The 25,404-nt window shown below is 36.6% G+C and overlaps 1 protein-coding gene and 3 long non-coding RNA genes across 9 annotated transcripts in view; all 4 read right to left on the reverse strand.

Annotated features, from left to right (window-relative positions):
- Window positions 1-419: 419 nt before the first annotated feature.
- Window positions 420-5,909, reverse strand: LOC118500531. The gene is made up of 2 exons (XR_004903094.1): window positions 2,587-5,909; window positions 420-2,117 (listed from the first exon to the last, which is right to left on the reverse strand). It is a non-coding gene; the product is annotated as an uncharacterized LOC118500531 (long non-coding RNA).
- Window positions 5,910-14,405: 8,496 nt separating this feature from the next.
- LOC118500532 lies at window positions 14,406-17,078 on the reverse strand. Its single transcript, XR_004903095.1, has 2 exons — window positions 15,950-17,078; window positions 14,406-15,738 (listed from the first exon to the last, which is right to left on the reverse strand). It is a non-coding gene; the product is annotated as an uncharacterized LOC118500532 (long non-coding RNA).
- A 671-nt stretch (window positions 17,079-17,749) lies between these two features.
- Window positions 17,750-23,467, reverse strand: LOC118500533. Its single transcript, XR_004903097.1, has 2 exons — window positions 22,892-23,467; window positions 17,750-20,429 (listed from the first exon to the last, which is right to left on the reverse strand). It is a non-coding gene; the product is annotated as an uncharacterized LOC118500533 (long non-coding RNA).
- A 291-nt stretch (window positions 23,468-23,758) lies between these two features.
- The window catches only part of HNRNPR (heterogeneous nuclear ribonucleoprotein R), a 31,305-nt gene continuing 29,659 nt past the window's right edge, over window positions 23,759-25,404 (reverse strand). For 5 of the 6 annotated variants that reach the window (XM_028513369.2, XM_036025516.1, XM_036025515.1 and 2 more), the window contains 2 exons: window positions 25,266-25,387; window positions 23,759-25,044 (listed from right to left, as the gene is read on the reverse strand). In XM_028513369.2, coding sequence (XP_028369170.1) covers window positions 24,432-25,044; window positions 25,266-25,387 — 735 coding nt within the window. In that variant the 3' untranslated portion in view covers window positions 23,759-24,431. The remainder of the gene's footprint in view (window positions 25,045-25,265; window positions 25,388-25,404) is intronic. The other variant, XM_028513366.1, reaches the window with a different exon arrangement.

The following is a 25,404-nucleotide window of genomic DNA, read 5'->3' on the forward strand; positions in this document are numbered from 1 at the left end:
GTAGATTTCTCATCATAACTAGATTAAGATACACAATCAACTGCTGTTCACATCAACTTTGTAACATCTAGTTTTCCCTTTAAACATTTGTGAAGTTTTAGTACTGGGTGGCACTTTCATTAAGCTTAAGATCCAAGTTTCCATATATTATATGTGATATAAATTTTAAATTTTGTATGTATTATATAAACATATACCTCTAATGCTCAGCATACTAGGTATATAGTAGGTGTTCTTAACATTGATCAGCTCCTCCTGCATGTGCCCCAACCAGGAATCAAACCCACAACCTCTGACTCGCCAATGAACTGAGCCACTTGGCCAGGGCTCTTATTAAACCCGTTTTGAAGGGGAGATAACAACATACATAAGGTGACCAAAGATACACAACCAGATGGGAAATGAGACCAAAAAACCACTCACTTCAGAAAACAGTTTATTAAAGACCAAATGGATTTACAGTGTGTAACAGGGCACAGCGGTGCGGGAGCTTCAAATAAACTATGCATACAGTGGGAAGCCGAGTTACCTACCTGAGGTTTTCAAAGCAGTTTCCCTTTATTTCTGCAGAGCCTAATCTATTCTCTAAAAAAGAACCCTAGAAAAACTCTCAGCAGCTGTGTTTTCTCATGATCTAGCAGATAAAACGTACAGTCCAAAAGAGAGGGGTGAGCCAGGGGCACAGCGTAAAGGTTCTGAGAATAAAATGTAACCGTGAGCCACTCTGCTTCCGTCCCAGTCTTTGATTTTTGTGTGCACACGATCTGCTGGGGGCTGGGCGGATGGGCTATGAGAGGGGAGGTCATCAAGAAGAATGACTCTTAGGGCCAAAGAAAGGGAATTTTTGGTTCTCTAAAAAAAAATTTATCGCATCTTTAGCCTTTTTGTGCTATTGGAACTTTTCTTTTTTAAAACCACACTTTTTAAAAACTTAGTTTTATTAAGAATTTGGAATGTTTTATAGGTAACTGATAGCCTACAGGTACTATATATAAATATCCAACACAAACTAAGAGGGCATGCTCTGCAATCAACTTATCTTGGTTCAAGTACTGGTCCTAGATCACAGTTGTGCAAATTGGGCAGTTATTAACTCCTCTGCCTCATGACTCAAAGAAAATTGTGCTTTGGACAATACACTTATAGGGTAGTTATGAGGATTTTTAAAACGTGAAGAGCTTACAACAGTAACTGGCACACAGGAAGTGCCTCGTAATCACCTCTCTGACACAAGTGCACGTGTGCAGGGTCTCTTCAACAGAATCAGCCACATTCAGACTAACATGCTAGTTAAAAGGAATGTTGATGGAGAAATGGAATTAGCCTCATTTGATTACAATTCCCTAAACTAGAATTCCATCTGTATTGTGTCAATAAAAATAAACTGAGATCACGAACTGTATATGCCAGTCCGTCTTTGTATTCCAGGCCCTCCAACAGTGTCTATTATGTATGTGTGTAATAACTAAGTAATTTAAAAATTATCTATAAAACCAATCAAGGTGGTGTTAATAAAGACTTATAAAGCCCCATAATTTCACTCTTATTTGACTATGTATAATGCAAATGTAATCGGGCAGGAACTTTGAAGCATTTTTAAAGTTTTTCTATAGATACAGTGAGGGATAAGATTAAAACTCAAATAACTTGTAACAAAGTTTTTGAGCACAAAACATCAAAAACTGGCACTTTATGTGCTTCGATCAAAGTTCCAGCCTAACTGCTGAGCAGAGGGGAAAGCTCCCTGTTAGTGGAGCGACTCCACTTCTCCCACAACACAGAACTGCACCTAGCAAGGGCAAGGCTTTTGGAGGCTCAGAATAAAGCAGCTGTCCATCTTTACTAATATGGAACAACTGGATTTAAAATACCTGAGTCTTTCTTCAAAACAGACATGTCACTTACCTGGAAGTTTCTAAAAACATTACGGACAGACGTAAGGCTTAGCTGGTAATTTCCACGACTGTTTGTTCTTTTCCTCTGACTGCAGTGGAGTTGACACGACAAAGCAGGTTTAGGGATGCTAGAAATGAATTGCTACTTCCCCTCGCATTCTTCAGTCATTTTCCCCCAAATTTCAGCACTGGGTGGCTTCCATTTCAGCATCAGTCATGAATCTTGAAGGTCAGACACAGTAAAACAGGGAAGGACATAAAATTAAGTGATCCAGGTGTAGTGCTGAGTCTCCCAACCTTAACAGGGATGAATCACACCTTACAGCATGTGAAAATTCCATGTTCTGTTCCTCAATGAAACTCAACTTCTAGTTAAAGGTATTAGTTTGCTATTGCCTAAAATTTTGTGTTCCTTTAATATATGTTGAGTGAAAAAAGATGTAACTCCCGTAAAAGCCAGACACAAGTTGATCAATTTAGTATGAGTCTGCATTCTTGACTTATTCTTCAGTATGTGTAAAGAAAAAAATTTTACAAAGAAAATTTAAAATGGCAAATTGTTTTCAGTGATTTTCTACTGGCCAGTCAAATCTGTGCAAAATCATAAACTGAAAGTAAAAGCTTCCTACACTTCAAAGAGTTAGCAAACAAATGTTTCCCATAAATCATTACGTAGGTTTGCTGTACTCACACACTGACATTCAACTCCTTTTGACACCCAGAAGTGGCACGGAGAGATCACTACATTGGGAATGGAGATGAGAGTAAATAAACTAGGGGAGCTGAGGCTGAGAACTTGCTCTGTAGAGGAATGGGAGAGGAAGGCATCGGTGTGCCGTTTGAGTTTGAGCATTGACCATTATCATCAGGCAGTTATCCTTGCCGAATGGTCCTGGATTCCAAATGACACATTCTTCCTCAACGTGCTCACGCCACCACTGGGCTCAGCAGTCCGCACTGGAGACCATTTAAAAATGTGCACTTTGCAATAATCATTATCTATCTTAGCAGCTAGAAAGGCAAAACAAAAGTTAGTGTATCAAACTACCTTCAGGGACTAGGGCAGAATATGGAATTCATGAGTGATGAACATAGTAACTATAACCAATTTTTTAAAAGTATCATGAACACATCCAGTCCCAAGGAGTTGTTTTTAAGGGGGAGAAAATTTCAAAACGTTTGTTTTCAAGTATGGTCAAAGTATCCTCTTTCCTCTCCACAACTTAAACTTTTGGACTGACATCCCGTAGATGTGAGGAATGCCAAAATATAATTAGGTGTTTAGGAAACAGAGCCAGTGACCTTACTTACACTGCCCAATTAAACAAACAGTGGACTAGATGTGCCTTCCATCCCAGAAGAACATCCATGGATGAAACTCTGACATAGCAACAACTGCTCCTAATTGCCAAGATTCTGACAGCAAAGGGCGAGAGGGACTTATGTTACCTACTTTTCACATTATAAATAACACAGCAAAATTCCGTTTAAGGAAGAAAAAAAAACCATTTAAAATGACCTAAAAAAAAATCCCTAAGAAATTAATTAAAACTAAGACTGAGAACAAGTTGGGTGGAACGCTGGGCTTCTTAGTTTGCAAGTTTAAAGAAAAATTGAAAGAAGACAAAATGTTAAGTTTTTCAAACCAAAACACTGCTGAAGCTAATCAACATGGCCAAGAGCACTTGTGTGAAACTGGTATCTGGAATTAGGCGGAAATAAGTCTGCTATAGGACTCGACAAGCTCATGGGTTAGACTGCAGTAAGAGGCAGGAGCTGTCAAGTCTTTTGCTCTTGGGTATCTCAGTTTGTAGCAGTTTGTTTTAACAGCCAACGGAAATTCTAGCTTCAATATTTGTATTTTGGAACTTATCACTCTCCAGTCTCTCACTAAGAATTTTCAGGGTAAATCTTACCTTCAAGGACAGTTGTTGACTCCTATATTTCAAAACACTTTGAAATTAGTATTTCGAATCCTCTTAGTCATCTAACACACTTAATTCCACAAATTCACTGACATCTGAACTGAGCCTACAGAATCCCAAGCGGAGGGCAGAAAATTCTGAGAAACATAATCATTATACCTGTTGTTGTACCGATTGGAAAGAATCATCTCATAATCTGGAGAATTAGTTCTCTTCATGCCTCATTTATAAGAAGTTGACCACTAGACATGAGATAAAGCAAAAGCCCTACCAGTTTTCATAGCTGTTTCTTCACTCATTTGAAGGGAATCCAAAGAGATATCCACTACCACACAAGTAGCCCTCACTGCCGTGTTAATAACTTTCAGCTACTCGTGTGCCCTTCTCCAGGGTGTGGAAAGCAAATTGGGAATCACATGTTGCTATGCCCTCATGAGAACAGTAATTACTCCTCTGGACACAACAAATCCAGATACACCTCTAAGTGTTTGCACAGTTCTCTATAATGTCATTGTATAAAACGAGTGTAATGTTATTGCTTTATTTAAATTCAGCATTCAGTGTCCCTGACTGAGGTGGGCTCAATAACCCAGCTTTCAAATAAGAAAACACGACTCGTGGATCTTTTGAGTGTCACTGCTGGCTTTGTCCCATACTTCCACTCAGTTCTCAATTCAGGGACAAAGCCAAGAGAAAAAGTGAACCTGTAGGCTAAGCCTTAACACTGATGCAAAATGGCCACCAACTTCAAAGTAGTATCTCTCCCAAACTGGTGATACCCTGGACATAGTAAACAAAGGGTCAGGGGTAAACCATGTCCACAAAATTGAGATTTCTGCAGCCTTAGCTCGTGCAAATGCATTTAAAAGATTGTAATAAAGTGTCAAGATAATTTTAATTGTGAGATGTGTATCAGGAGAATAAGGAGCAAGAAAAAAAATCTTGAGCATAATTCCAATTTCTCTAAATATGCTTTCTTGACAACCAAAAGCCATGAAAATGTCCCTCATGAAGCCTTATCCTATCCATTGTCTGATGATGGTGAAGATGATCAGACTCATGATTATTCAGACTTTTTCCTGTGAAGATGCCACTGCTCTTGGACGGAATGTCATCACAGCCATTTCTGCTGCTTGGATCTAGTGTATCTGCTGCAATTTGTGCCTCTAGGCTGGCTTCCCATTCCAACTTCATGCTTAAAGGATGAAACTCATTTCATGTTAGTTGTAAGTGAACCAGAGGAAACAAATCACTACAAATTACTTAACAGTTATCACCTCCTGCCTTTTTGATGCTGACCCCACTCCATTCTGGCAACCTCTTCTCTATTTCTATTTCTTTTTCAATTCTCTTCTCCCAGTATTTGTGGGCTTTCCCCTCTTACTTTCTTAGAAAAAGACATTGAGCTACACTTTTGGAAATTTTGGGGGGAGGGGGGGAATCAATGTTGAAATTAGAAGCAGACTTGTAGTAAAAATGTTATTTTTCATATAAATTATCACCCAAAGGGTCATATTAAAGAGGCTGTGAACAGTTGATCTGATTAGCACCCTCTTTCTTTCCTATCTTCTTGCCTTTGGTTCCAAGAGTGAACTTTAGAAACCATGGTCACTGGCAGGCTGTCAGTGAACGGAGGTGCTTGCCAGTGGGTGACTCCGCCTTTCTCCCAGGTGCGCATGGCGCAGTGACTGGAGCTGCAGCATTTCATGAATCACAGGAGAGAAACTTTTAACCCAAACATCAGAGAAAAGTAAATCTCAAATGTATCACTAGTTTTTTAATTAAATTCTTCAGTGGACTAATGGTTCTACCTGATACCTTGGATGAAACCAATTTGACCTTGCTAAATTAGTTTACTATAATCAAGATGTAAGAGTAGGATATTTGTATATATTCATTTTCTAGACTGCCACCACAGCCTGCTTTTAAAGATGACCAGACAAAATAAAAAAGAATATATATTATGCATATGTAGAAACTCATGTTCTTACTCTTCACTTTGCAGAAGAACCTAGTTTTTTTCATTCACTACAAAGTTCTATTCCAAGTAAATGGAGTTTAAACAAACTTTAATTCCAAGTAAAAAAAAAATGCAGAAATCTAGTTTTCAAAGAAGACTTGTATGACAGAAAAATTAATGTTAACATTTTTTGTCACTAACTTCAAAAATTAAAAATGAGTGACACATCTTGCCTCTCTATTAAAATAAAGAATTTTTAAAGCAACTTTATAAAGCAAATAAAGGAATATGTGACGTCCAAGGCTTTCTGCTCTTCTACAAGGACATGCAGCACTGAATTTGGTACACCTGGCTCAGATATGAGACAGACATGACGTGGAGTTTATATCCAACTGAGGGTGAGAAAATACTTGGGACAAAGCAGCAGTAAGGCCCGATTCTGATAAAGCTGAAATGTGTTTTAGATTAATATTCACTATTCCCTTGATTTCACACAGAGGGGAAATACTTTAAAGTCTTCAGTATTTCCTAATAACATGAAACCATCTTTTTTACCTTATGGATTAAGAGAATGAATGCTATGTTTATAAAATTAAATAGAAGGAAAATATTGTTTTGGTAAAACCTGTACCACTTGTTTTATAAGTAATTTTCAGATTGAATGTGGCAAGTATGCAACTAAAACAATTTCATAATCCTAATGTCAGAAAATGTTCCATATACTTTTTACCTATGTCCTTCTTCAAGTCTGAGTGCTCCAATACACGCTAGTGAAAAAAAAGATCAAAATTAGCATTAGCACAAGGATTTTCAGTTAATACCGCAAACAGAATCACCAGGAAAAAAGGCGAGAATAAAAAAAGGAAAAACCTCAAATATGTGACCGAGTGAGAAACCCTTGAGACATACAAAATCAAACTGTATTACTTACCAAACCTCTCCTGACAAAAATCCAGGAAAAAATGGAAGAGATCTATAATAGATCATAAATGGGCACAGAGAACACTTTAATAGCCCTCCCCCTAAATAACATAATTCAAAATAAAAAATTTAAGACAAGACATAGGTCCAATGAAGTATAAATATTTTGACATTTTTAATAAAATTTCTAAACATATGAGCAAATCGGAAGTTTTCTGCACCTTTTGTTTAATAGTGTTGTTTTAAATTTTATTTATTTATTGTTTTTTAGAGAGATAGGAAGAGAGGGAGAAAGGGAAAGACACATCAATGTGTGGTTGCCTCTCACATGCCCCCTTACTGGGGACCTGGCCCGCAACCCAGGCATGTGCCCTGATTGGGAATTGAACCAGTGATCCTTTCGTTCACAGGCCGGCACTCAATCCACTCAGCCACACCAACCAGGGCTGTTTTTTGCTTCTAAGGACAGGGAAATCCTTTGGAAAGAAATAATTCAAAAACAAATGAACAAACCTTAAGTATGGGAGGGGAAATCCAACACAGAACATAGCATAGAGGGAAGTTGAGAAGAGAAATCACCAGTTTAAAACAAAAAAAACAAAATCAAATAAAACCCCTTTCTCTACAATACTCTGGGGCTCTATTTCTGAACAAGTTTGCTTAGTATTCAAATTGTGGCTCAGCTCCTAAGTGTTGCTGTGTCTCAGCAACACTGAGCTTCATCTGTACAATGAAGTCGTGAAGACTAAAGACCATATGAAAAGCGCTTTAAACAGCACTCGACATAACAAGGTATTAACAAATGCCAGTAGCTATTAGCATTTGAAATAGAGCACATATTCAGTTAAATATTTTTCACTGGCTATTATTATTTTTGCAAGGGGCAAAAGCAGCCATGTTTCTGATGGGCACACTGACTGGCTGAAATTTAAGTCCAGATGATAACAGCACACCTAAGGACACTTAACTCTCAGAACAGCTTCAGGGAAATTCTTTGAAGCGCTCTTTCTGTAGACGTTAACTGACCCAAATATAAGGTAGCACTTCTTGTCTGGAATATTACAATTAATATTAGAAAGAGATGGAAGGCGGTATGCCCTTATATATGGGGGGCGGGAAGGGGGAGCAAAAGTAGGTTTACAGTTGATCCCATGGAAAACACAATAAACACAAGAACGAACTCATTTGTGACTTGCATACTCACAAGTGTAACCCTAACTTTTGCCCCCACCCTGTATCAAGTGCATCTGCATGCTAAGTGATAGGTGACTTGAATATTCGAGTTTGCTGTGGGAATAATCAAAGTGACCAGGTTGTACTTACAGATATAAAACCAACTTCTTTTATCCCTTCTACCCACATTTTGTTGTCAAACTGCCACTTAAGTGATTCTAAATGCTCCTTGAAGTGGGCCACTGATTAAAATCTAGAAATCACTTTGTATATGGCAATTTTTTCCAGCTTTAAAAAAAAAGATGTTAGAGAGCATGAGAAAAAGAGAAACATCAATGTGTGGTTGCCTCTTGTGCACCCCCAACTGGGGACCTGAACTGGCAACCCTTTGGTTTGAAGTCCAGAGCTTAATCCACTGAGCCACACCAGCCAGGGCTGTATATGGCAATTTTGGTAGCTCAACCGTATATACATGGTCCAGCAGAAGGCTTGCTTGAGTGTGGTTGGTAGGATAATAATATGGGCACAATAACTTATAGTTCTAATTTGAACATTTCACCGAAAGTGTCTTATGGTGTGCTTGAATGTGATAGTTATGCTACACAATTACATACTTATGATTTTGGAATAAAATACTTTGTAATAAAAAAGGCGTTAATTTGTGACAGACCCTGTATATTCCTGTTATTTCATGTGACATTCCAATCATTTCTCTTAGGAAAATGGAATAATCCTCCAAACTAACTACTAGGAATTAATGGGTTAAAGCAAGGTGGATGAAGGCAGTATAACATTTCAAAGCCTAACAGTAAACGTTTAAATACCATCACAGTCAGATTGGAAAAGGTTTGGAAGATGCCAGGAAAGTATACGATGTCTCCAATCTCAAGAATTTAGATTTGACGTCAAGATTTAGTAAGAATGTTGGTGTTTGTGAGATCATTAGTATGGCAACTGTGTAGGGCAAATATAGCAGGAGGGGATCAGGCAGGAAAATCGGAAGAGCTGTAATAACCTAGGAGTTACCTTGTAAGGCCCACAGCAATGCTTCCTAACCTGTGAGTCTTGGGTTGGGGGGTGGTGTGCATCAAGCAGGCTAAATGTGAATTCTCTCTTAATGGAACACTAGTTCCATAAAAGACTATCTTATCTCCACTGCTGTAATTTCAGTACCTAGAACATTATCTAGCATAAAGGTTGGCAAAAACAGCCTACTTCTGAATGTAAATGCTATTGTAAGAAAATGTAACTCACTTAAAAAGTACTGCTGAATTTCTAGAATCTTTTAAGTTTTTGGATCAATGGAAGCACTAAAATACAGCTGTCCGACACTGTAGGACATTCTCTGATGATCAGGAACTGCCACTTAAGACTAGAGAAATTAAGGAAAAGACATCACAGAAGAATCACAGCTTAACAGAAAATCCAACAGAAATTTTAAGACTGCAGCGCTTCCAAAGACCTAATTCTTTCATAGCTATGTCTGTTAAGATATTGTTCCCCTTTGTATCCCCAGTGCCAGGAATACACATAAACACTAAATGTTTGTTAAATGAACACATGCTGGTCACTGTTTTTCAACACTATCAAGTTTCATGTGATCTGGAGACACGCGAGATTAGAGACAAAGATTATACAGAGAGATGATTTGGGAGGATATAAAACCCTGTACCCCTGAGAGCGGTTTAAACTCCAAAAGAGGAATAAAAGATATGGGAAGGGGGCATCCCAGGGACAATACACAAAACTGTGAATCAGTCAGGAAAACTAAGAAAGCTTTGAAGGTTTACTCAATTCTGTCAAAAGTAACAAAATGATCAAGGGCAACAATCGGCAGAGACAAGGCAATCCAAATGACCTGAAGACCATTGCTGCCATTAGCACTAGCTTTAACTGAATGGTAATCAAAATACTCTATCATTAAGAATCTCCTATGCAGAAAACAGCTAGATGGAACCCCACAGCAACTTGACTGGTCAGATGGCTATTCTGATATTAACTGCTTATTCACCAGCCGTGTGCTCATGCACACATGCGCACACACACACAGGTAATATCAGAGAACATTTCCCCAGGGTTAATAGGCATCAATCTGCCATTCAAGTTTGCATATGCATACTATGGTTCTTTCTCCAGAATCAAGGTTAGTGAGAAACCACCAGGATGCAAGTTCTGGTTTTGCCCTATCTTTATTCTATGACGCTAGCCTAAGTTCAATCACGTGAGTAATGAAGTGAAACAGAAACAGCAACACCCCACTTGTAAAACATATATAAAGATAATAAGGGTAATCATAAAACTAAAAAAAAAAGACAAATCAGCACTACACAAAGCCATGGTTATGTATGCACCCAGCATACTTCATGACCTTCCATTAGCCACTTCAAAAACAAAAAAGAAAGCCAGGGAAGTACAAAACAGGGCAACTTAAGAAGCATTTACAGAATAAAGTGGCATTTACCTTTGAAGAGTAAGAACTCTAGTCTGGAAAGAAAATTAGATGATGAACTTGAATTCCATGCAAAATCATAATGGTTGCAGATAAAATACCACAGCCTGCCTCCATTTTATTAAAAGCCACTTAAAACAAATGCTGAAACACTCTAATTAGATGTTTTAAAACTGGTAAAAGGAAATCAAATCATAGGATGTTTAGTAAGCTTGTGACAAAAATTACAAGTACAAAAAAAGTAGTATGATAAACTAAACAGGTTTAAGGGGCACTGCTCATTACTAGAGGCTACAATGACAGGACATTCCTATACAAAAGGGAAGTCTGAGTTGCTCAGAGGCTATCATTAATCTTACTACAACACAAGAGAATCCTTCTGCTCTTATTTCTCTGAAACTAGTCCTTGGCCCACCCATAGTTGTAAACTCTGGAAATCACTAGTCTAACCAGTTAGCAATATCCCAGTTATTCAATGTCTAAAAGAACCCGAATGTCATGTACCTGATAAGGCTGCACAGAGCAAGTAAAATCTGGAAGACAGTGCAGAGTGGTAGTTCAAGGTGAGCTTTGGTATCACACCCACCTGGGTTCAATATCTTATTTGCCCCTTCTGGTTAGGAGGCCTTGGACCAAACTCTATCTTGGTTTCCACATTTTCACTTACTTTACAGGGTTAGTAAATAAGTTAAAGAACTGAAGACAATGACACCCCACTGGAAATACTATTAGTTCTTCCACCAAATTTGTCTTTGAGTGAAATTATAACCAGTCCAATGTGTTAACCTGTTACCAGACACTAATAAGTTTTGTAAGACATAATGGAGTACGAAACAGCTTGACCTCGTAAGGACTTTTTATGAGTTACAGGGAATGGAGAAAAGTTGTTTCATAAATTGATTCCGTCTGAGTGAAGCAGCATTTGTATGTAAGGGGAGGGAAGCAATGCTTCAAAGAATTGCTCATTAATCCAACCTCGACCAGGAATTTCTCACCAAAAGGCTTCAAGTTTTCAGTAATGAAAAAAGATAAAAATATAAGAAAACCTACCACATTTGTTCTTTCAGATTCAGTCATCCAACCTTTATTTGTATATTTTCTTTAATTGAAATTTGAACTGTATAGGTGAAAATTATTAAAATCAAGTTTTTTGGTATATATTCATTATTTATTTTATTTTTTTTAAGGTCTGTCCGGAAAAGGTCTAGCCATTCATATAACGGGAACGGTTTGCACAACGTCCATGTAACCTGGCAGCCAAGAGTGGACTTCACTGTAGCAGTCAGTGGGGGCAGTAGGCACTGCTGACTGAGCATGTGTACTGTGTGACCGTTACATTCAAAATGACTCACCGAGTAGAGCAACAAATCTGCATCAAACTTTGCATTAAGCTTGAACATTCCTCCACAGAAACTATTTGGATGATTCAGAATGCTGCAGCTATGGGCAACTGGTGACTGGCAGCTTCATCACGACAGCGTGCCTGCTCATGCATCCCATCTCCTGCATTTTTGCAAAACATCGGATGACTCGGCCCCCCTACAGCCCAGATTTGGTACCCTAAGACTTCTGGCTTTTCCCAAAACTAAAATCACCTTTGAAAGAGACGAGATTTCAGATTGCCAATGAGAGTCAGGAAAATACAACAGGGCAGCTGATGGCGATTGGGAGAACTGTGTGAGGTCCCAAGGTGTCTTACTTTGAAGGGGACTGAACTGTAATTGTTCTATGTACAATGTTTTTCATATCTTGAATAAATGTCTCTATTTTTCACATTACATGACTGGATACCTTCTGGACAGACCTCGTTGTATATCCAGCAGACACTAAACTTAACTTTAGTTAGCTAAATAAAAGATGTATGTTTTATAAACTCTTATGTTCTCTCAAAGTAATCTAAATAATACACATTAGTCATGTATTCCAATTATAAACAGAGTATTTTATTAGGAACCAGAACACCTCTCAAACTTCCAATGGTATTTCTGGAAATTGGTTTTGATGCTTCTCGTTACTATTTATAAATCTATTATTGCCTCCTGGAATCTTCTCTAAATTTGTAAGGATAATAACCACGACTTACTGATTCTGTACTCCTAACTACTGAAACAAAAATCACTCCATGGTTGCAAAATTAATAAATGTACCAGTCATCGGTGTTAGGTACTGACCTTTTCAATAAATAGCTTTCAGCTATCTATATTTAGTTAATGACAGACAAGATCAACCCTTTTAATGATGCCCTTTCAAAGCATCCACAGGTTGGTCGAGATGTTACTGTACTTTCTAAAAAGAAACAACGTTAATTACTTTTGTCATCCTTCTCAAGCACAAAATCTAGAATGGGAATGTTTGGTAATTTCTACAATCATATCGAAAGCTCACACTGTGGAGAAATAAACTAGCAACTGTCATAAACATTTATCATTGCTTTGACCCATTTAAAAGATTAAAATATAAACACTGAAACTGTTATACAAATGTTATCTTTAAAAGAGCAGTAATAGTGACTTTTTAGAAAGTACTGGCTAATCTCGTATCTTAAATCATTAATAATCTCCCTCTAGCAAACATTTAGTCTACACTGAACAAAACCAACCTAGTGAAAACTTTATTAAGGAGGGCTAGTTTTCTTAGAAGTCAGATCAACTGATTGTTATAGACTCAAAGAAATGACTTGAGAGATTAGGCATGGTAAATAATAAGTCTTCTTCTCCTCATTAATATAGTGTCAAATTACTGTTACAATAACCATAAATTCAGTACTGGTGAGCACTGAGAATCCCCGATTCTATTTTGAAATACCCATTACTTTAAGTAATGGACCAAAGTACACAGAACTTAAGCAGCAAGGTATTATAGTCCCCTAAAAACTCTGTGTGTGTGTGTGTGTGTGTGTGTTTTAATAGAAGGGAAGAGAGGGAGAGAAACATCAACGTGTGGTTGCCTCTCCCAAACTCCCTACTGTGGACCTGGCCTGAAACGCAGGCATGAGCCCCGACTGGGAATTGAACCAGCTGCCCTTTGGTTCACAAGCAGGCACTCAATCCACTGAGCCACACCAGCCAGGGCTCAAAAATAGGTTTTTAACAAAAATATTGCTGTTGACCTATATATTTCTTACTGGATAGCTCAGATTTTCATAAAATAGAAAATACCCTGCATAATCTACAGCATTCTTAAAAGATTTTATTTATTTATTTTTAGAGAAAGGGGAAGGGAAGGCAAAAGAGAGGGAGAGAAACGTCAATGTATGGTTGCTTCTCGTGCGTCCTCTACTGGGGACCTGGCCCACAAGCCAGGCATGTGCCCTGACTATGTATCGAACCGGTGACCCTTTGGCTCACAGGCCTGTACTCAATCCACTGAGCTACACCAGTCAGGGCTCATTTTTTTAAAATAGGAAAAAATGTCTTAACACAACCTTTCTTCCTATTTCAGAAGATAACATTTTCCGTAAGAGTGCATAAGAAAAGTAGGATCTCTACACCACCAATTTTAGGGCTAAGCACACTGGCTTCTTAATGTGTAACACGGCACACACACGTGCACACACACTCAGGTCTGATAAGTGAAGCCATTTAACATTCTTTCACTATGTCCTTGAAACATGTAGAAGGGTTAAAATCAAATATTAAATGATGGAGATGGCCTAACAAACACTTTAAAAATGCTTAAACACTAATACAGACAGAATTCACAAATGAAGGTAAGTTTAGTTTTGTGAATAAAATATAAAAGTAAAATTTTTAATTTTTAAGTCATTTAGAAAGTGGTACCCCTTTCTAAATCAAGTATAACCTTACCTAGGTAAAAAACAGCTGTCTAAGGGACCAAAATCCAATGACACTCGGCCATAAGTTTTTATAAAAAAATGGTAGGAAAAAAAACAACAAAACAAATGACAATCAAACCAATCAACATAACACACACACAAAACCACTTTAGCAGTACACTTTAATCTAGAACTAAATTATTTTACTGTAAGTTTGAATTAGGCTGACTTTATTTTGGGCATAACTTAAGAGGTTTAAAGTAAACATAAAATTTAGCATTTAACTCTAACCTCACATCATTAGGCCTATTTCTGATCCAGTAGTTGAGAGTATATACTAGAGTCAGGCAAAACAGGGTTCAAACCCTGGCTTTGCCACATTATAGATATTATATAACAACTGACTTAACTCAATCTCTAATTTCTTCACATATAAAGTAGGAATAATGTCACCTATTTTAGAAAGCTGATCATTACATAACACACGGAATGCAAAGCAATTCCTTAGCACAGTGCCTGGTACACAGTATACCAGTTAGTAGATATTACCCTACCATTGGGAAAGAGCAGAGTATTTGTTTTCCATACTTCCATCTATTTTATTTTTCAAATTAAAGTTTTAGAGATGAAAATAAGATTTCAGTTATCAGGGACTACCTTCTAGCCCCTTTATATAAAAATGGATATACCTGCCATTCCCCATCTTTTTACTTTAATCCATGTTATTTTTAAGTTATCCAATCTTGTTCCTCCTTAATCTCCTTACCTTTTCACCAAGACTTACTTTGATCTAATTAATGAATGTCAACTGCTTTTTGCAGAAATTAAAAAAAAACACCCACGTGGGTATTTTTAGTATCCTATTAACCTTCCCTTTCTGGGCTTTCAGAAATCATTTTCATTTTCTATGACTTTTGTTATAAACTGTTTTCTGAACTAATGTCTAAATAAACATGCCATTTCCTCAGTGATCTGGTTTTTTAAAAGCTTTTTTCTTCCTGTTATATTTTTTTTTACCAACTCCCTAAAACTATTAAAGCCTGTTTTTCTAAATTCATTTTTTTGCAGACTATGCTCCTAACCTTTTCTTGGGATCCAATACACTATTAGTTTTGGGGGGGGGGGGGGGTTTACCAAAGTATTGATAACCTCTAACTAGATCCAACTTGAACACCCTGATCCTGCAAAGCACTGCCAATGTCTATTGCTGGCATCTTTTTTACTAAGGTCTACTCTGTAAAATTCCCCCACATGTGAGATGAGCAACCTGTGACTCTTACTCCAAGCGTAGTCACGGCCACTAGCATCATCTATGAGCTTGTTGAAAATGCAGAATCTTGCCCCATTTCAAATCTTTTGAATCAGAATCTGCTTTTTAACAGAATCCCCCAGGGACTCCCACCCAAAGTAAAGTTTGAGAAAAACTGTTGAATGGTGAATTATGACCAAAACAGTTTAATCAGGAAACTAAAATAACGACTAGGAGTTACTTCAAAATTATTTTGACAAATGCAACAGATGGTCTCATCTATACCGCCCCCCCCACCCACCACATTTTGGAAAGTCAAATAGAAATGACATTACAACTAACATAATACCTATATTATTCTTCATGATTTAAAAAGTTCAATATGCCCTGTCTGGCGTAGCTCAGTGGATTGAGCACAGTCAGCGAACCAAAGTGTTACAGGTTCAATTCCCAGTCAGGGTACATGCCTGGGTTGCAGGCCATGACCCCCAGCAACAGCACATTGATGTTTCTCTCTCTCTCTCTCTCTCTTTCTCCCTGCCTACCCTCTCTAAAAAATAAAAATCTTAAAAAAAAATAACAAAAAATAAAAAGTTCAATACAGTGTTTACTATTGGTTGCATTTAAATAGATCAAACTGTCCACAGCTTGTATTTAAATATAATTAATTTGGTAAGGTTCTATTTAACAGGAAGCATGAAAAGTTTCAGTATGACAAGCAAATACTAAATATATACCATATCTAACCAAAAATATTTAGTTAGACCATAACTAGCCAGAAGTATACCCATGTCCTTCTGACCAAACCAATTCAGGTATATAAACAATAGCAAAATATTCATGACCTTGAATTAGTAATATAAAAAGGGTATGAGATTTCTTCATGGGGAAAAAATAGCAAAATATATAAATAGTTATAATCAATAGGTTCACATGCAAACAATTTGTTTCGGTAATATTTTGATCGATACAAGACAAAATTTTCAAACTAGTGATTAACTGATAAAAACAGCATTAGCCTTCTAAAAATACATTAACCTTTCACTATCTATTAACCCCCAACTGAAATTTGCATATTTAAAGATTCCTGATGAGATTAATCCCTTAAGAACATCTACACAGGAATGTGTCTCCAAATTCTATTAAAAAGTGCTTGATAATAGCATGAGATCTTCAACAATGTAAAATTTCACACTTAAGAAAATATTTTCCCCTTTACAATGTTTACAAACTGCAGTTGAGCTCCTTTTTTGCCAGTTACTATACCTGACAGTACTGATCTTCTCCTTTAACCCAGTGGAAAAGAATTTTAAAGTGACCAAACTTCACGGTATTTTAAAAGGCATGAGTTAAGTTGTGTGGTTTTGACTAATTTAACCTCTTGACTGCTTAATAAATGGATGGGTACGCCTAAAAACCACCCTCTAAGAATTTTAAGTAAATAGTTAAATAAAACACTACTCTTGCTTCATACTAGTTAAGAAAATGTTTATATATGATCATGATTTTAGTCACAAATTGGAAGTCTAAGTTAATAAAAATGGGATTTTTCATGGCTATAGAGAAAGATATTCCCCTATGTGAATACATCCCACAGGAAAATACCCAATAAAACCTTGTTGCCCTGGCTGGTACGATTCAGTGGATTTGAGCGCTGGGCTGCGAACCAGGAGGTTGCTGGTTCAATGTGAGTCAGAGCACATGCCTGAGTTGTGGGCCAGGTCCCCAGTTGAGGGCTTGGGAGAGGCAACCGATCAATGTTTCTCTTGTACACTGATATTTCTCCCCCTTTCCTTCTCCTTACTCTCTCTCTTAATAATAAATACAATGTTAAAAAAAGAAAAAAGACCTTGTTATTTCTAAAAATAACTAAATAATTTCAGGGCTCAGACAGAGCAGAAAGACACCAATAAAGCTTAATTCCCTTTATTTTTGGAAAAAGTACACCATATATCTGTGAGCTCTCCCACCCCCATCTCCAGCTCAGCTAACAACTAAACATGCCCAGGTTTAGATATTGTTTGCTGTTAGAACATTCCCTCCTATCTCAGTGAGTGACCTTTTAATTCTGGGACAATAGAAAACAGACACCATAAACTTTCTGGAAAACACTGGCCTAGGGGATGTATTTTGTTTACTCTTTCTTATCTTAAAACAATAATCACTTTTTCTTCTCTGTAGCTCTCATTTATTTAAGTCTTCATTCACAAGAGACAAGGCAGGGTTGCAGGGAAGGCAACTGCAGTCTCCCCTTTCTGCTTCCCCCAGCTCAAGCCCCGGCCTTTTCACCCCTCTGCCCCAAGGTAGAAGCTGTGGCCCTGGCCATGGCATCGTGTTCCTATGTCCCTGCGTGTCCCCCTACCCTTCACTCCCTTTTGTGTGGATCCCATTACAATAGTTTCTTTTTAAAGAGAGAGAGAGAGAGAAAGGTAAGGCAGACTATGTTACTACTCCTTATGAAGAGTTTCATCATGTGTTTACAATCATTAGGGTCCCTGTTACTTACCTCCTTAATCTTTGTTATTAATGGTACAGTCTGCAGAGGAATGAGCACATTACTTCAAGTAAAATTTCCATTCTGAGTCACAGGATTTCTATGCTTTTGACTAAAGAAACTGAGAACACCCCAAGGAAAAGAAGTCAGAAGAAAATCTACTGTATTAGGGTTATGTTAAGAGAACAGGATCCGTATGAAGAGAGAAACCTTTCAAGTTTACTGTCAGGAACAAAGAGGGGGCTCTCCATATAAGTAGTTCTTGTACACTGAAGCTATTATCTGATGGTGCACCTGACACAAGCTTTCCTCAACTATTCCTCCATCACTTCTACACTTACAGGCATGTCATGTCAACTGGTCGAAGACACTGGGGCAATAAAATGCCTACTGAAAGCATCACACAAGTGTTTCCCCTTTGCCCCACCTTTGTATGTTTTCCCAGGAGCATTTCTAATGTAAATATGCCAAAATTTCATCAGAAAAAAACTATCAGCAGCCTGTTATGCCAAAGCCACACCCTTATCTGTGACCCAGCTCTAAACTCCAGTAAAGCTACTTCCTGACACTTTAATAAACCTCCTTGAGTTCTGGTCCTTTTATTTTTTATCATCACTACTGTTTTACTACCTTCCCTTGAACAGGTGCCCAATCAAGTACTGAATTTGAGGACAGGACTCCATTTGACAACAGAAGTCTCAACTACAGAGCTACTGAATCTGATTTGTACAAATGAACCCATCACACCCACCCAAAATCACCAACACAACATTTTGAACATGTAAATTTTATTAAAATATTTAACATTATACAAATATTCCAATACAGTTATAGTACCTGAACGCTGTACCAAAAGCACGATTTTTATTAAACTGCTGATTTAAATGGTCTTGCAAATATCCCTATTTTAATATTCTGACGTTACTGTATGCATATCAGCAATGTAATGGTTTGCAGAAGCTTTCAGATCAATTAGAGAAATAGCTTTGTAACGTAGTACGAAACATCGTAATAGGAGTCATCAAGTATATTTCTACCTATGTTATTGAACAGACTATAGAAGTCCCTTCTGTCTAAGCAGCATATATGAGAAATCAAGATAAGCAATGTTCATGGGAACCTGACAAAATTACTACACAAAATGAAAGCCCTTATTTATTTAAGGAATGTTTAAGTATTCTCCCACAATGCCTCCTTCTTTTCTGGCCCCATGAAATGTATTTTATTGTTAGTGTATAAAAGCCCAACAAATGAGCACTTCACTTTCCTTAACTTGTATCAACTGCCCAGAACGACAGAGTTTTCCTACTACTTACTATACAACTTCCCAAGGAGCACATCATTAAGTGCAATCTTTTCAGTTCTATACTTTGATCTTTTCTATTACTAATACATGCTTAAAACGTGTCAAAAGAGAACAAGCACCTTAACATAATGACACAATCACTAAAATTCTTAAAGTATTTCACCGCAGTGATGTTCAGCTACTCTACAGCAAGCTTACAGACAAGGGTTTACATTCATAACACCCATTAGTGTCTAACACCTGCGGAGGGGATTCTGCCTGGACTGGTACACCCAACCAACAGAGAAAGCGTAAGAATACTGAGGTTCTTCAGACATGAAAATCCAAAACTACTTTTAATCAGTGCTTATGTTCTATTTTTATATGGTATGGGGTAAGAAATGCCTAGTGATTAAATTTAATTTCCTCAATTTATACTTTACCATCATGGAATCCCCTACTGAGTTTGAAAGATTTTAATCTTTAGAAATAATCTAAAAATTGGCTCAATTCTACCAGTGTCTACTAATCCCATCAGCTGTCCTGGGTTTCAGATGAAACACGAGTTGGTGATTAAATTGTGTTCCGCTATGTTCAAGGTCCTGATATTTCACCTATGTATTTCCCTCTTGCCCCATGTTACATCGTATCAAGTGGATCTTTATACTGAATCAACTATTTTTCAAATCGATAAGACTTTTAAGGTTCATTTTACAATGTTAAAAACAGATTGCTTTTGGAAATTTAAAAAAATATTTCTCCTAATATTTAAACCCTACGTTCTCTCAACACCTTCCTATTTTTACTAATGTTAGTGTGCAGTAAACACTTCTTAAGATGCATTATAGGTTAATATACCCAAATAAAATGTAAATATAATGAGGATACTAGAGGGATTGAAATCACAGTAAAATAGGCAAATTTACTGTCTCTCCAAGAGACATTATTCAGTCTATCTTGCAAATTGTCTATCCTGGTCACATAAAATATACCCTGAGTATTTCATTACTTCATACTTGTAGGCCTTTCCTGCTCATCTACCAATCTGAGAATAAAGAGCAAGCACTTATTATATGTTCCTAAAACAGAATTAAAGTCTTATTTTTCTATAAGGCCAACATAAATGCCCACTTATAGGATATGGGCATTCTCCCACTTAATGTCCCACTACTGATCAGGAAAAAAAAAAATAGGAAAAAAAAAGTTCTTACCAACAATTCCACTGGTTATCGTCCCCAGCGAACCCCACCTAGCAAGTCGACATCATGACATGTCAGGTCAGGGCAGCCTCAACCTCGCTTCCCTGATAGTCAGGTGATAAAAGGAAGGAGTTAAAACAGGAAAAGTACACTTGCAGATTTCTGGATAACATCTGAAAATGATTAAAAAACAAAAACAAAACAAAAAACCCAGAGCTTCTGGTAACCTCTAAATAAATATATACATATATATATGTATGTACATTTTAAAATAAAAAAACTTCTACAAAGATTAACAGTAACTACTTCAAATTAAATATTTACATTTAAATTACTGACCCAAACATTATATAAGCAATGTTTTTAAAGCTTGGTATTTACATTTGAAAAATAAAAACTAATCAGCAAACTTCTAATGCAAAAGTAAACATGTATGGTTAATGTATTTGTCATTCGGATTCTCTAGGCAGTCACCCAATCATGGCTTACTCAGAACAACTAAGTTAACAGAAGCTCTCATTCTTAGAGAAACATAAACACACTTATAAATCCAGTGCACTCTTTCTATAAGGCTTTTTCATGGCTCCTTACTTAAGAGACTCCACATAATAAAGGACATCACTAATATTAGCATTTCTTCCACATACTTTGATTGGTTTTCTTTAAGATTACTGGATAGATAGCTCAGTGTAATAAAATTCTCTTTAGAAAATCAAAACAGCAAATTTAACATAATTAGAAATCTTTATAATTGACAAGAGCCTTATAGCAAGTATTTACTGGAAGTGTTTGGTTTTACAAATAATACACAATTAATAAAATGTAGGTATGATTATCCAAATGGGCAGGAGGCAAATGATGTAATGAGTTTCAAGAATATTATATGGCTTTACGCTAAGAATGGAATTTTATATCCCTTCTCTTGGAATTTAAAATATGTATACTTTGTTTTGATGCATGCTGACCTTTTTAAAAAAAGAGGGTTGGTCTAAGTTAGATTCCAAAGTCAAATGAGAGAAAAATTATTTACTAACAGAAAGCATTGGGCTTTCTTATGCAGAATAACCTCAGTAACTATGAAAACTGAAAAATAATTAGGCTGAACTCCTTTGTTTAAAAAAACTAACTACAGAACCATAGTAACTTCATTTCTGTACCAATTGACCAAATAAACTTGGATTTATTAGAAATCTGGCAACTTATTAGAACATTTTTGCTTTTTAAAAATTAAAACACCGTCATATAAATACATACATTTAAGCAACTGCTATAAATGAGTGATCAAATAAAAATTAGCATTCCATTATGGGGAAGGGGTATATTTATGCCAATCTCAGGAGGGTACCTACAAAGAAATCTATCTCAGTATAAAGTAAATTATTTCCTAACACACATTATAGCAGGCTAATAAATTAAACCAAATGAATTAGGTTGGAGGAAAAAAGATAAGCAGAGTGCAGAAAATCAGATTTCCCAGAACTCAAATTTGTGCCAATTAAAAAAAACAAAACAAAACAAAAAAACAAACTCTAATGCAAACCTAGAACAAAGACCTCCCTCAGTTGACATTTTTTCAGATTTATATTATTAGATTATTAGATTTTTGTGAAAAGTTAAGCTCTGAATCTATTTTTTTCTGAATGCTGCTGCTACGACGTTTACAAGCTATCAACAAGGGGAAAGCTCTCAAGTGAGATCTAATGTTTATAAAGTTACATTTTACTGCTAAGTAGACACAAAAAACCTATTAAGCAGTATTAGAGGAACATTTCTACCAATATAGTTAGTTGGTGAGAATAAAATGTAATTTGCAATTAAAGAAAAGGATTTAAAGTATGGAACACAAGTTTTGTTCTTATGTTTTTGCCAGGGCTTATATTTTAAAATGAGCGGGGAAAGCACAGTAAGTTACTTTCAGAATCACTTCTAAGTCCTAATTTTCTTCACGACAACTTTATGGCTGGTACCATATAATTTTTAAGAAATACAAACAACTCAAATTTTATTTGTAGACACCCTTTCTTCTTTCCAGAAAAATTGGGGTTTTATTCCAGTCTAATTTAGATATAAAATTATAGCCTCAAGTTGTATGTTCAAAGTTTAAAAGCAGTATTTAACGAATGTTTGGTGTCTTTATTTTCATACATGGGCATTTTAAAAAAAAAAAGAAAGAAAAAACTGGATCTAAGCCTTACCAAATAAGATACCCATGTTGACCTGAAACTACTGTAAGATGGACTATAGAATTCCTTTATTAGTTTATAAAAACAAAATAGGACTATTAATAAGGCCAGTTAACTTACTGTAGTATGTAAGCAGCGCACATTTAAAGAGAAATAAGATATGCTGACTTTCATCAGCAAATATTGATTTTCTTACTCAAAATCAAAAAGCCTATGAAATCCAAAATATAATCTAACCAAACTCTCAAACAATTAAGTGGCTTGTGATTTTGAAATCTAATACTGATGTTATAATAGACACCAAAAAGGAACAAGACACAGAGGTGTGTTTGTTTGAACTATTTCCCAATGGCTTTTTATAATTCAAAAACATTTAGACCCACCTAAGAACAAAACGAAAGGGAAAATTTGGGGTAATTTGAAAAGTGATCCAGACTTTTCTGCACTGTGAAGTTTGGATTCTTTTGTTCCTCTTATTCTCAAGTAAAAAGGTCATTACCATAACTCAGAATTTCTACAGGAAAACAGGGAAAGAGGTGTTATGACTCGGCCAACAAAAACTTTAGCCATTAGAGATAGTAAAAAAAAAAAGTGTTAACAGAAAATCAGAAATATGTTTTACTAGATATTTTTAATCCTCTCTAATAAGGCATGTGTGTTTCAAAGCAAATTTACATAGCAATAGAAAAGTATATTCCTAAACCAGTAACTAAAGTGGTAGTCCCGATCGTGTACACTAAAACTAGTTTAGTCCGCAGTGCAATTGACGCCACAGTACTAACATTTTTTCCTGTTACATACATTCACTTTTCCAGCAAATAATGTCTTCAGACAACAATTATCCTTTACAGAAAGAATGTGGGTCAAAATAAATTGCAGTCTGCTTCCTTAAGCCCACTGTATTTACACATATTATCCAATGCCTGCCAAGAATGTTCAAAAGCCTTTGAACCTGTTTTTATAAAAATAAAAAAATGCAATAAAAAAAAAAAAAAAAAACAAAAAAAAAATAAAGGATAAAATTTCAAAATTAGATGAGACTATGAGAGAACACCAATCAATAAAGTGCTATTTGGAATAAATACTAGAATTTAGACTATTCCTCAGTCTGATAGCCACAATACATATTGGAATAGACAAGAAATTTTGCATGAATTTGATCACTCACATAGGCAGTTATAGTTTGAAAACAATATTTCTTGCAAGGATTACGAATAAAATAATGTTTTAGGACACAATTGAATTTGAAATAGGTGATGTTTTGAATAGATTTTGAGTTTTTTGAAATCTTACATGAACAAGAAATTGGAAATACAATCACATCAAAGAACAAATTGTCACGGCTTTGACGTTTAAGCCAAACAAATTTTGTAGGGCAGATTTCAAAAAGGTGTGAAGTTATAACAATTTAAAAACACAGTTAACCTACTTCTAGGAATGCAAAACATACAATCATAGGTTATTTTCAATACAAGAAAACTTAAATTTGTTTGCTTTAATTTCTTAAAACTACTAAGACAAAGCACTAGCTTGTATTTTTATTTACAGCATACTCCATACTCCTATGTAGTCTATCTCAAATCCAAAAAATGAAACTGTCCAAAACCAAAGGTTCTGCAAAATCATGATTTAACAGTGTGCTCAGCTTGTTTTGAAGCTAAAATGAAGCCTGAAACGATAAAAGCATTGTAATCCCCAGAATAAGGGAACTCTGCAAGCCCAATAATGTCCAAGAGCATTTATGAAAAGAGGAAAAAAATAAAAAGACTTGAATATATACACAATAGTGATTTCTTCAGCCCAATACAAATGGCAGCAAATTGCTACTTAAAGATGAAACAGTTAAGCCAATTTTTTTTGAAGAATGTAGTAGATCTAGAGCCAATCGTGTCTTGCCAATATCATTTTCAAGCCCTCACTTGTCTATTTCCACTGTTGCCCATAAGTATCCTGATAAAATTCTTGGTTGTCATTATTGTAACCATAGTTACCGGAATAGTCACCACCTTGCTGAAGCGGCTGCTGAGCGATGGGTTGGGAACCCCAGTTCTGTTGGTTGTTGGTCTGACGGCGCTTGGAATCAGGTTGGTTGTACCCATCTGCCTTTCTCTTGCCTCCTACATTGCCCCCACGATTGCCCCGAGCTCCACGGGAACCACGGCCTCTCTGCTGTTGTGCAGGACCCCCTCTGCCACCCCTAGAGCCTCTTGGTGGTCCCAAAGGTGCCCCCCTCTGTGAATAGCCAGCTCTACCTCTTGGAGGTGGTGCTCCCCGCCCCCTTGGTGGTGGTGGAGCACCTCGCCCTCCCCTTCCTCCTCCTCTTCCTCTTACTGCATAGCCATCATCATAGCCGTAGTAGGGATCTTCATAGCCTCCACGATAGTCGTGATAATCATAACCATAGTAATCATCATAGTAATCTTCATAGCCATAGTAATCTGGAGGGTAGCCATATCCACCTCTCCCCCCACCACGACCTCGACCTCTAATTGGAGGTGGCATTCGAGGAGGAGGGTGATAGTAATAATCTTCATACCTAACAATGGAGGGAAAGGAGAAAAAAACAAATTAGTTTAAAACTCTTCGCTGGATTGGGAGTAAAAAGGAGAAAACTGTAATTGAACAATGATTAAAATAAAATTAAAAAAAAAAAAAAAAAAAAAAAAAAAACCTCTTCCTGCTTTCGTTTTATTAACCTGATCTCTGCTATCAAATTATTCTCTGTTCAAAGATGTATTTATTAAAACGCAGACTCACGCAGTACTTCTGGAGGCCTGTCTAGCAGCTTGGCGTTCTTTCCTTTTCTTGTCTGGTGGCTTGGCTAAGACTATTTCAATTTCTTCCCCTTCTATTTCTTTGCCATTCATTTCATCCATGGCCTATACAAAATTAGAAA

This window comes from Phyllostomus discolor, chromosome 5, assembly GCF_004126475.2.
Source record: "Phyllostomus discolor isolate MPI-MPIP mPhyDis1 chromosome 5, mPhyDis1.pri.v3, whole genome shotgun sequence".
Classification (NCBI taxonomy): Eukaryota; Metazoa; Chordata; class Mammalia; order Chiroptera; family Phyllostomidae; genus Phyllostomus; species Phyllostomus discolor.